The following is a 12154-nucleotide window of genomic DNA, read 5'->3' as shown; positions in this document are numbered from 1 at the left end:
GGATGAAAAGAAAGTAATACATTCCATTATCTACAATGATTTGATTCGACTCTAGAAAAAAAGGTTGCCTACTGAAATGTAATGGCAATGGTTCATAACTATGAACTGTGAACACACATGCACTAACGCTAACAGTTATTATGCTTAGCTTTCATTATCGCTCATTCACTTGAATCAGATTGAATAGCTTCAAGAATAGTCAATAGTATAGACGGTTTTTTTTTATTGAAAAGCCACTGGGTAGAATAACATAGACTACTATAGCAACATACTCCTTGTTTCATATTACATCTATAGACTGCAAATTGTAGGAAGTTGCGGTGTCACATTTCATTTTGGTGCATGTTGATGTAGCTTCCCATTTATCACAGACCATACACTTTTGCAGAATGTATTTTAATTATACTTTTGAACTGCTATGGAGTAGAGTATAGAATGTTTATTATTCCTGAGGGGCTGCTTTACAGCTAATAGTGAGACATCTATAAAATATATATGCACAATACAGCAAACATGAATATAATTTTAAAAATCCACAATGCAATACTGTACTGCTAGGATCCATCATTTTTTAATAGGAAACATGGTGAGTTGTACCTTCCTTTTTTGATTGTAGGCCAATAATAAAAATTTAATTGCTGCATAAAATAAGCAAACAATAAATAAGTAAAAGTCCAGTTCACATATCTTTATTGGCAACACAAGCTAGTGTCACAGGGTAGGGGTTAACTTTACTTGAAAATATCTGGTTGCCTACTTCCTCATACAATTGTTGCTTTTGATTGTTAGATCAGTGGCACCTCTCTTGGAACCACAGTTGAGCCTTGACAGCACAACATCGAGGCAGCACTGCAGTGATGGCAGGTACTGAAACAGTTATGTCCCTGCAAGAATTAATTGCATCCTTGGATAAAACATGTCTGCCACGGATTCTGCAGGTTTGCTCTGGGGTATACTTTCAAGGTAAGACTTTTTCATACTTTTTTTCATAAACTCCATGTGTGGGCAAACCAGTTTTTACATTGCCAGAAATGAGACAGACAGGCAGAGTAGAACTTACTGATTAACAGTCAGTGGCAGTTTTAATAAATAATCAATTCTGACATACACAAACAGAAGTAGAACAAAAGTCTCATAATTAGGCAACAGTACAGAATATCTTATTTACAACTGAGGGTACTTTCATATACATATGTTTTACCGTTTAGAAATGACAGTATCTAGTCCCCACATTTGAAGGTGTCATCTATTTGGACAAGTGTAATTATACGTGTATTAAAGTAGTCAAAGTGTAGTGTTCGGTCACATAGTCCTAGCACCCATGACTCTACAAACTTGTTGGATGCATTTGCAGTTTGCTTTGGTTGTGGTTCAGATTATTTTGCGCCCAATAGAAATGAATGGTAAATCATTTGTGTCATTTTGGAGTCACTTTTATTGTAAATAAGAGTACCATACGTTTCTGAACACTTCTATATTAATGCGGATGCTACCATGATTATGGATAATCATGAATGAATCGTTAATAATTAGTGAGAAAGTTACAGTGGCATAAATATCTTACCCCCCCAGGCATCAAGCCTGTCTTGAGCATTTGGCCATAGGTTCTCATCGACATTGCAGTAAATGCCTTTGTTGTTCATGTACATGTGGAAACACCTTTTGGTATTGCGAATCCAAGCCTGACATGCGTCTAGACTGATGTGAAAAGAAGTGGAGAGCGCTTGTTGAGGTGCAACCAAAAAATGTGATAATCTTAGATAGGAAAAGCTAACCATTAAAAATGCAATGTTTATTTAAGTTAAAAGATAACATTTTGGCCTACAATGGCCTTCTTACAAACATTATCTTCCAACTTTGCTAAAATAAACATTGAGTTTAACAGTTATTTTCAATCGCTTTGTTTTGCTATTTTCCTCTTGGGAAATGTGGTGAATTTTGTGGTGAATTTTCAAAACTCTTAGTACAAAACTCCAAACTGTTAACACTTCTAACGCAGTCAGTCTTACATTCAAAACCTTTCATTGTGCATTCATTTAGTTTGGAAACATCTTTCACCACACAACCATTAATCTAAAATATAAGTTGAATGAAAATATTGGTTTAATCACCAAAATACAACATAATGAAATATTCTCAATTTAGTTGTTTTAACAACCAGTTGATCCAATGGCAAAAAATGCAAGATACACTATATCTTCAAATTAGTTACCTTCAAATTAGTGGATTCGGCTATTTCAGCCACACCGTTGCTTTCAGGTGTATAAAATTGAGCACACAGCCATGTAATCGCCATAGACAAACATTGGCAGTAGAATGGCCTTACTGAAGAGCTCCGTGACATTCAATGTGGCACCATCATAGGATGGCACCTTTCTAACAAGTCAGTTCCTCAAATTTCTGCTCTGCTAGAGCTTCCCCGGTCAACTGTAAGTGCTGCCATTGTGAAGTGGAAAGTGAGGCAACTTTGCCTCAGCTGCGAAGTGGTAGGCCATACAAGCTCACAGAACGGGACCGCCCAGTGTTGAAGCGAGTAGCGTCTGTCCTCAGACCATACTTGATACACATGGGAAACTGTTGAGCGTGAAAAACCCAGCAGCATTGCAGTTCTTGACACAAACCAGTGTGCCTGGCACATACTACCATACCCCGTTTAAAGGCATTTAAATATTTTGTCTTGCCCATTCAACCTCTGAATGGCACACATACACAATCCATGTCTCAATTGTCTCAAGGCTTAAAAATCCTTCTTTAACCTGTCTCCTCCCCTACACTGATTGAAGTGGATTTAACAAGTGACATCAATAAGGGATCATCGCCATCACTTGGATTCACCAGGTCAGTCTATATCATGGAAAGAGTAGGTGTCCTTATTGTTTTGTACACTCAGTGTATATCATACTTTATATGTATATATTTTACAAACATACATTGTAATTCTGTAGTTTTCCAAATCTATATATAGTAGACAAACCAGTTTAAAATCTATAGGTTTACCAAAAGATTAGGTGATTATCGAATAAGAGCAGTTGGATTAAGTAATAGTAAAAAGTATTTTAACAAATAAGAAGACTATCATATTAAAAGTAATGTGAGCATTGTATTGTGAAAGGCAAGTACTTAATGTAAACATGTATTGCAATATGGAACATGTATTTCTAGATGAAACACTGATTTAATTTTTGTGAAGAAGTGACTGATTTTGTGTTGTACTCAGTCATTTGGAAATGTGCTTTGAGTTTTAGAACTGCCTTTTTGATGATCTGTTTTGAGTTTTGTACTAAGCATTGTGAAAATGTACCACATACACATATTAGACACTTTGAGCTCTTACGCAGCCCTGCCCCTCGATCTGGAGAGGGCATGAGACAGGTGGGTTTCTAGTGAGGGTCACTGATAGGACCTTACACTTGGCAGGGTTCAGTAACATTTTGCTTGCCTGAACCCATGAGTCAAAGTTGTCCAGGACCTGCTGTGGTGTGCAGATTTTTCCCATTGTGCTTGTGTGGGCCAGACTGAAATCATCAATGTACTTCCACCTACTGTCAACATCCCGGGCTGCACCGTCAATGACTGCAAGGAAGATGAGAGGACCCAGAGGAGTTCCTTGAGCCTCACCTCCCTTCAGCTCCTGCCAGTCTGAGTGTTGTTTTACATCCGGTCACAAAACTGCAGAGCCATGCTGTGAGGGCAGGTCTGACATCCAGTTGGATCAGGCGTTCAATGGCGATGGTGTAGCTGATTTTGTCAAAGGCCTTGGAGAAGTGGTGATGAGGTTGGTTATGGTGGATGGGATGTATGACTGTTTGTATAGTCCAAAAGGCTAACGAGAGCGTAAGTCGATGATCTTTCGGGTCTGCTTCCAAACTGTCTGGGGTCTATGTTGGGTTTTAGGTCTTCCTTCATCCAGCTGGCAGTGAAGCTCACAGGAATTGTTTGATAGTTGTGGTGTCAGGGATATAGGCCATAGCTGGTTGGCTGTCGGGGGGAGGGTCTTAGGGATGAGCACGACTGTGGCTTCTTTCCACTGGGAAGGGAATTCACCTCGCTGAAATGATGTGTTGAGGATGTCACTGATGAGTTGACTCAACTCGCAGGCAAATTCTCATAGGATCTGCTGTGGCACACCGTAGGGGCCAGGGGCTTTGTTGTTTTTGATCACACGCAGCTTGTCATAGGATCTGCTGTGGCACACCGTAGGGGCCAGGGGCTTTGTTGTTTTTGATCACACGCAGCTTGTCATACACCTCCCAGGGTTGGATTTCAGGGAGAGGCTGCAGGGAACGTAAGAAGGCTGGGATGGCTGTTGTGTCCAGGGAAGTTAGTGATTGGCTGACCTGAGAGAACCAGTTGTTAGTTTCATTTGTTATTCCTACTTTGTTGTTTTGATCATGGGCAGGAATATACATTTTCAGAGGGGCCTTGATTTCAGCCAGAGGAGGCTGGTGGGAGGAGCTATAGGAGGATGGGCTCATTGTAATGGTTTGGAATAAACGTAACAGAGTCAAACATGGTTTCTATACGTGTTTAACTATGGTTTCCATATGTGTTTGACTCCATATATTCTGTTCCAGCCTTTACATTGAGCCTATCCTCCTATACCTCCTCTGCTGTCATCGAGGGTCTGTCAGTAGGGTGCATTTTCACAGTTTGGACAGGGAAGTGGTCATTACACACAGCAGTCCATGTTATAGAAGGCAGCAGTCTTGGATGTAGCATCAGGGGCATTGTATACTTCTTGCTTTTCTTGGGCTTTTCAAGACCATTGGACTGCCTGATGATCACTGAGGCCAATGTCTGGTAGGATGGAGGGTTTATAGTAAAGCTGGTTCATGTCTAATGCTTAGGTCCAGTACTGCATCACCTCTGGTACCTTCAATGCCTCAGTGAACTCCTCAGCCTGAAACAGTCTTCATGGTCATTATGGTCAAAACATTTTTGTATTATTGTAAATCTAACCTTAATTTAACTAGGCAAGTCAGTTGATCAAATGATCAAAGAATTTGCAGTCCCAAAGACAAGCTCAAAAACAATGGCTGACTAAGCATTCTGTTGTCCCCCAGCTCTGGAACAAGCCCCCACCTCTTGCATGCCCCAGACAACAACTGCCTTTAAGTCTGAGCTCGAGAATCACTTCTTCAAAGTCTTTCGCTAAATATGATCTGTCTGGTTGGTGTCTTGGTCATATACGTTAGTTTGAGTTCTGTGGTTTTGTCCTTGTTGCCTGCTTTATTTTAATGGTTGCTCTCAATGTAAAGAACTTTGTGATTTACATCTGTAAATGAAAATCACTCTACAAATCTAATCATATTATCCTGCACAACTTGGGTAAACCCATCTATTGAAGTCTCCCAGTATGGCAAGACCACAGTTAGGATACCCATGTCTTGAGCATTCATTATTCACGATTATCCGTAATCATGTTGGCATCCACATGAATGTAGACGTGTTCAGAAACATTCTTAATTACAAAAAGTGACAATACATTATTTACCATTCACACCTTTTCTATTCATATCCATACTGTCTATATCCCCCCATTCACATATTTATATTCCGGACTCTGACATTTTTTTTTTAAACGAATTAAGACTTTTGGGTATTGTTATTGTATTGCTAGATATTGCTGCACTGTTGGAGCTAGAAACATAATGGCACGTTGTATAATGATAGGAGACAGGCGCAGGAATCCAAAATAGTTCTATTTTTTTCTACCCGAAAATGCGTACCTCATGAACATGACGGGGACGAAGTCCAAAAGAAACAGACACACACACAACACAGCGCTATAAACAAAGAGCGAGGTGTAAACCTCTAATAAATACACTGGACGAGACCCGTAATACAAATACACGGGACGAGACCGGTATTAACAAATGCATACTAACACCGTAACGCGCAAGCCGACACAACTGAGCACATGTACTCACAAGACCAACGGACATGGAACAATAATCAACAAGGACAATGAGGAACAGAGGGCACATATATACACATACTAATCAGAGGGAATTGGAACCAGGTGTGCATAATGAGACAAGACAGTCCGGGGTTGGTGGTAATGATCCAGCTCAGTGAGACGGAGCTGGTGAACTGAATGAGCAGCAGTACCGGAGGAATCCGTGACACGTAAGCATTTCACTGCACCTGCAATAACATCTGCAAAACTGGAGGCGACCAATAAACTTGGATTTGATTTCTAATTGGGCACGACATAATCTGAAACACAACCAAAACAAACGTAAATGCATCCAACAAGTTTGTAGAGTCACAAGCTTGATGTAGTCATTGCATGCTAGGAATATGGGAGCAAAGTACACATTTTTGACTACTTTAATACTCACATAAGTGAATGTGTCCAAATACTGATGACACCTTCAAATGGGAGAAGATACATAAAGTGCTTTCATTTCTAAATAGTAAAACAGTAAACAGATGTGTATATATACCCTCAAATAATAGGTGACATTCTGTACTGTCGCCTCATGAAACATTTGATCTCAAATCCAAAATGCTGGAGTGTAGAGCCAAAAAAAATGTTTTTGCTTCACTTTCTAAATAAATACGTAGAGGACTATATGTAATATCACACGTTTAAAGGTTTATAGATAATAATATGCTTGGTTATATGGATGGATGGTCAGTCAGTAGACAACCTACAACCAGGTTGATATTGAGACAATGTATCAAATAAATGACCTGCAACCCACAAGAAAAAGCTATTTAATTCCAAATAAGGAAATGGAGGGAAAATGAAAGTAGCAAAGCCTCATGAGTGATGTTCCTGGAACAGATAAGTTAGTACTGTGTACTGTATATCTATTTCCATCAGTTCAGGCATGCTTTGTAACGGTAGAGTATTATTGAGTAAACAACTGCGATAAAAACATTTTAAAAAATCAACCCAGTACAGTATGTGCATGTTGCTGCAAATATTATCAAATATTATCATCAGAGCTGAAATTGTGGTGTGTTGATGCTTTATAGGCTCTGTTTATGAGCTGTCGGGAAGCGAGGTGTGCCTGTCCACGGGGGACCTGGTGAAGGTCATCGACATCGAGCTCCTGTCTGTCAGCTGTGAGGACACCAGCAACAATGATAAGTTTGAGCTGCCCATCAACCATGCAGGTGAGGCTTACGGTTTTCAACAAATGCGCTTAGCCAGGCCTAGAAAGAATAAAATAAATGCCTCCGGTCCACCTAGCACAGATGATTGACTTGACCAAGAATGGCAGTTCTAGTAATTCTATGTATGTGAACCCCCCTTATTCTTTATTAACCATGGTAATATGTTTAATTAATTTGAATAAAATCACTTGATCAATGCTGTGTTATTAATGGCCTCATTGTGGACTCTCCCGCTCAGATCTGTTCAAGCTGGTTCCAGAGGAGATGCCATACAGCACAGTGGAGGAGATGGTGAGTCTGAGGCCTGTAGGCCTGGACACCTGCTTTCCCTTCACCTTCACCAGCCGATGTGAGCTGACCTTACAGAATTTCACGCTCGGTGCCGGGATGGCCGTGACCATGCTACACATCGAGCAGCAGGACGGGGGTGAGGAGAGCTGCGTCCGCTGTCAACTCAGAGGCCAGCAAGGGGCTTCGGCTGACGTGCTAATCCCCTTCTCCTGCCGTGGGGAGTTCTATGAGTGTGAGAGTGACCAGACCTACACCCTCCAGGAGATCATGTCCTCGCCCCACCTCTGCAGCCGGCACTTTTGCTTCAGCAAGAAGACCAAGCACGGGGCATCGCTAGTCTTCAGCCCCATATACCAGGTCCAGGCCATCATGCACTGTGAGTAGAACCTGGTTCTGAGTCAACCAATGGCATACTTCCTTAGCCAATGAAAAAACATTGAGCTATAATGTTAGAATCTAGAACTGAGAGAAGTGTTGCCTGAGGAGCACATCATCAAAGCTATTGGCAAACTGTAGCCTGCACAAGGTTGTGCAATTTGAACATACAGCTTAGTTTTTTTTTATTCTGCTCAACATCAAGTTTAGTACTTTACTGTATGGGTCTTCACCCTTTCAACATCATTTCTCAAATTTTCTCACAGTGAGGAAGAACATAGTCAAGTTCCCCTCCAGCTTGGAGGTGGATGTGGTCGACGTGACGACGGAATCCCAAGACTTGACATTTGTGACCCCGCTCACTCTGCTAGAGGTCTTTGCACAGCCAGACGAGGCCTTCCCCACAATGGCTGAAATACTGGAGCACCATGAGGGCCAGCCTCTGTTCCGTTGTACCTGGCTGGCTGAGCTACACAAGGGCCATCCTCTAGTCCTTCACAAGCGTGGTTCCTCAGCCATGGTTCTGGCTTCGGGTCTCAAGGGGCGCAAGGCCCGCCAGTACTTCCTAATGTCGCAGAGCTACGGGGGACGGCTGCGACGGAGGCCGCGGGAGTTCGAGTCGGTGTACGAGCTGTACGCCGCCTCGACCCAAGCGCCGTTACTCACGGTCAGGGTGACGCGGCACAGTGAGGAGCTGGAGGAGGAGGGGCTTCTGGCACTCAGTGTGGGCGAGCAGCTGGAGGTGCTGCGCTGCGAGAAGGTGAAGCTGCCCGGAGGAGGAACCAGCCAGGAGGAGAAGAATAACCAGACCGTGGAGGTCCTTGTATGTAGACGTCTTCAAGAAGTGGACGATGACGAGGAGGAGGATGAAGAGGAGAAGGAGGAGAGTGAGGTGGTCCATTTGCCCATGTACATGCAGAGCCACTTTGTGGAGAAGCTCACGGACAATAAGAAGTACAGCCTGAAGGACTTGTGCAAGGCCTTTGCTCTGCCACTGGACGTTAAGGTGGTGAGCGGTGACGCAGAGCTGGAGAAAGATCCTCTGGTGGGGTTCTCATCCCTGAGGCTGCAGGAGGCTACTATACAGCCCATGGTCCAGGCCAGCCTTCCAGGAAAGCCAGAGAGGTGCTTTGAGATACCCACAGACTGGCTTAACATGTCTTTGTCTTTTACTAACGACCCCTTGCCTTTGACCCAAGAATATCACCTGGAGACAGTTACAGAGGTGACAGACTCATTCTATTACGAATTTCGAAAGCTCACCGCATCAGATGAGCCCCCACCACCACGTCCACCAAAGCCGAAGCCATCATCAAGATCAAATCCACCGTCAGCCTCAAAACCCTTGTCAGGCTCAAAGCCATTGTCAGGCTCAAAGTCTTTCAAGGCAACCCCTTCACCCTCACACCCAGATGCCCCCTGTCTTCCACCCAAAAGCGGCACCCTTTCCCTGTTGAGTGATCTAAGTCTTGATAGCAAAAAGGCTCAAAGGCCCCCTGCTCCTCTGCCTCCGGTAAGCTCTTCCTTTCAGACCTCATGTACTTTCTAGACAGGATATAGCACTACTCATCTCCTGTTGTCACTCCTGTTTCGCTGGACTTGTTTACTGTCCTACATGTCCTGCCTACTGTCTTGCATCCTATGTATTGCCCTTGTACTCTGCCTTGCAGCCCCACATCCCTTGTCTTAGCTGTGAAATTGTCAAACAAAAATGTGGCACTGTACTGTTTCTATGTCTGATGTTTCTCTGTTTTAACTTCAAAATGTTCTCTGTAAAGTATGTTGAGATATTGTGAAATACACTTTTAATAATTTGAGTAAATTGTGACTTGATTTGACTAGGACTAAAATGCTGCCTCATATAATAGGGTCTTGGGTTGCTCAATCAATGTATTGTATTACGGTAGACCATTCCATTCTTGTGGGCCGGCTAAGGAGTATTGGTGTCTCTGAGGGGTCTTTGGCCTGGTTTGCTAACTACTTCTCTCAAAGAGCGCAGTGTATAAAGTCAGACAATATGCTGTCTCAGCCACTGCCTGTCACCAAGGGAGTACCCCAAGGCTCAATCCTAGGCCCCACACTCTTCTCAATTTACATCAACAACATAGCTCAGACAGTAGGAAGTTCTCTCATCCATTTATATGCAGATGATAGTCTTACACTCAGCTGGCCCCTCCCCGGATTTTGTGTTAAATGCTCTACAACAAAGCTTTCTTATTATCCAACAAGCTTTCTCTACCCTTAACCTTGTTCTGAACACCTCCAAAACAAAGGTCATGTGGTTTGTTAAGAAGAATATCCCTCACCCCACAGGTGTGATTACTACCACTGAGGGTTTAGAGCTTGAGGTAGCCACCTCATACAATAACTTGGGAGTATGGCTAGATGGTGCACTGTCCTTCTCTCAGTACATATCAAAGCTGCAGGCTAAAGTTAAATCTTGACTTGGTTTCCTCTATCGTAATCGCTCCTCTTTCACCCCAGCTGCCAAACTAACCCTGATTCAGATGACCATCCTACCCATGCTAGATTACGGAGACATCATTTATAGATCGGCAGTTAAGGGTGCACTCGAGTGGCTAGATGTTCTTTACCATTCAGCCATCAGATTTTCCACCAATGCTCCTTATAGGACACATCACTGCACTCTATACCCCTCTGTAAACTGGTAATCTCTGTATAGCCGTCGCAAGAGCCACTGGTTGATGCTTATTTATAAAACCTTCTTAGGCCTTACTCCCCCTTATCTGAGATATCTACTGCAGTCCTCATCCTCCACACACAACACCAGTTCTGCCAGTCACATTCTGTTAAAGGTCCCCAAATCACACACATTCCTGGGTCGCTCCTCTTTTCAGTTCGCTGCAGCTTGCGACTGGAATCTCTTCATTCAAAGACTCAATCATGCACTTTTACTGACAGTTTTGGCTGCTTTGTGTGATGTTTTGTTGTCTCTACCTTCTTCACTTTGTTGCTGTTGACTCTGCACAATGTTTATACCATATTATGTTGCTACCATGCTGTGTGTTGCATGTGTTGCTGCCTTGCTATGTTGTCTTAGGTCTCTCTTTATGTAGTCTCTCGTTGTGATGTGTGTTTTGTCCTATATTTATATTTGATATAATCCTAGGCCCCCATCCCCGCAAGAGGCCTTTGCCTTTTGGCAGGCCGTCATTGTAAATAATAACTTGTTAACTGACTTGCCTAGTTAAAGAAAAAATATTAGAACATTCACACATAACACCCCGCATTTGTTACAGTAGTCTCATCAGTTATGTGAAAATGTTTGCTGATGCAGACTCCTCACACCATGCAAATATGTGGTTCCTGTTTTTTCAACATAGTATGTACACTTCCTAGAATAACGGTAGTTTCATTTTCCTGTTGTCGTGAAGGATTTCAAGGATGATGCTCCTCCGCTGAATCCAAGAAAACCTATGACCGATGTCAAGTCAGGCAAGGCTCAGCCAAACACTTACATCAAGTCTATAAGTCACAAGCCCAACAATAAAGGTACAGTATGTCTTACATTGGAAATGACTTGAGCTATTTCATCAGGGAAGTAAAAGTCAACGGCAAAAATTACCCCATTCAGTTTCTGAATTTGGTGCATATTTTTATACAACATTTTACTGTTATCTGTAGTTCTCTGTTAGGTAAATGTTTTTGCACTGGGTGACCACTTCACACAAAACCTCAATTGTTCAGTAAACCTAAAATTAACTTGTCTTTCAGCAGCGGCGAAATATGAAGTTAAAGCAGATGAGGACAGTGACCATGATTATGAGCAAGTGGACGACAAGTTGAGAAGAGCACAGGACCATTTTTTATTTTACTGAACCAGCGAGGTTGAGGAATAACTATTAAAAGGCTAACTAAAGTCTCATTGCATAAAATAGACTAGACTATATAGGGTGCAAGACAATGTCAGAACTACGCACTGATAGCCAGCCACTGTAACTGTGAATACTTTGAGATGGGACTGTGCAAAACAGGATACATGTCTTATTGTACACATATTTTGTTACTTGGTTTTCATTTTCTACATTGCTACAGTCACAAGTCACACTTGCCAACCGATTATCCCAAATGCTTATCATAATAAAAGCCTATTGGTGTTTATGGTTGTTACATTTAATAATTTAGCCATGTATTTTGTAACTTAAAATGTCCCCTTATTTTAAAACTCAATGATGCTATTCTGGCAGCGTCAGTGACCTTACTGTTAAGAGTGGAGGTAAATAGGCCTCCCGGGTGGCGCAGTGGTTAAGGGCCAGTACTGCAGCGCCAGCTGTGCCATCAGAGTCCCTGGGTTCGCGCCCAGGCTCTGTCGTAACCGGCCGCAACCGGGAGGTCCGTG

The 12154-nt window shown here is 42.5% G+C and overlaps 1 protein-coding gene across 2 annotated transcripts; it reads left to right on the top strand.

Annotated features, from left to right (window-relative positions):
- Window positions 1–32: 32 nt before the first annotated feature.
- On the top strand, window positions 33–11914 carry themis2 (thymocyte selection associated family member 2). 2 transcript variants are annotated; one of them, XM_021561900.3, is made up of 6 exons: window positions 33–963; window positions 6988–7128; window positions 7367–7795; window positions 8061–9307; window positions 11190–11307; window positions 11533–11914. In XM_021561900.3, exons 1-6 carry the CDS (start codon window positions 858–860, stop codon window positions 11631–11633), a joined length of 2142 nt encoding a protein of 713 aa, XP_021417575.3. In that variant the 5' UTR covers window positions 33–857; the 3' UTR covers window positions 11634–11914. The 2 variants fall into 2 exon arrangements, with proteins under 2 accessions (XP_021417575.3, XP_021417564.3); XM_021561889.3 differs by having other exon boundaries at window positions 11530–11914.
- The last annotated feature ends 240 nt before the right edge of the window (window positions 11915–12154 follow it).

This window comes from Oncorhynchus mykiss, chromosome 2 (genome assembly GCF_057628025.1).
Source record: "Oncorhynchus mykiss isolate SJ-2025 chromosome 2, ASM5762802v1, whole genome shotgun sequence".
Taxonomy (NCBI): Eukaryota; Metazoa; Chordata; class Actinopteri; order Salmoniformes; family Salmonidae; genus Oncorhynchus; species Oncorhynchus mykiss.
The sequence above is the reverse complement of the archived record's forward strand: the minus strand, read 5'-3'. Positions and strand labels throughout refer to the sequence as shown.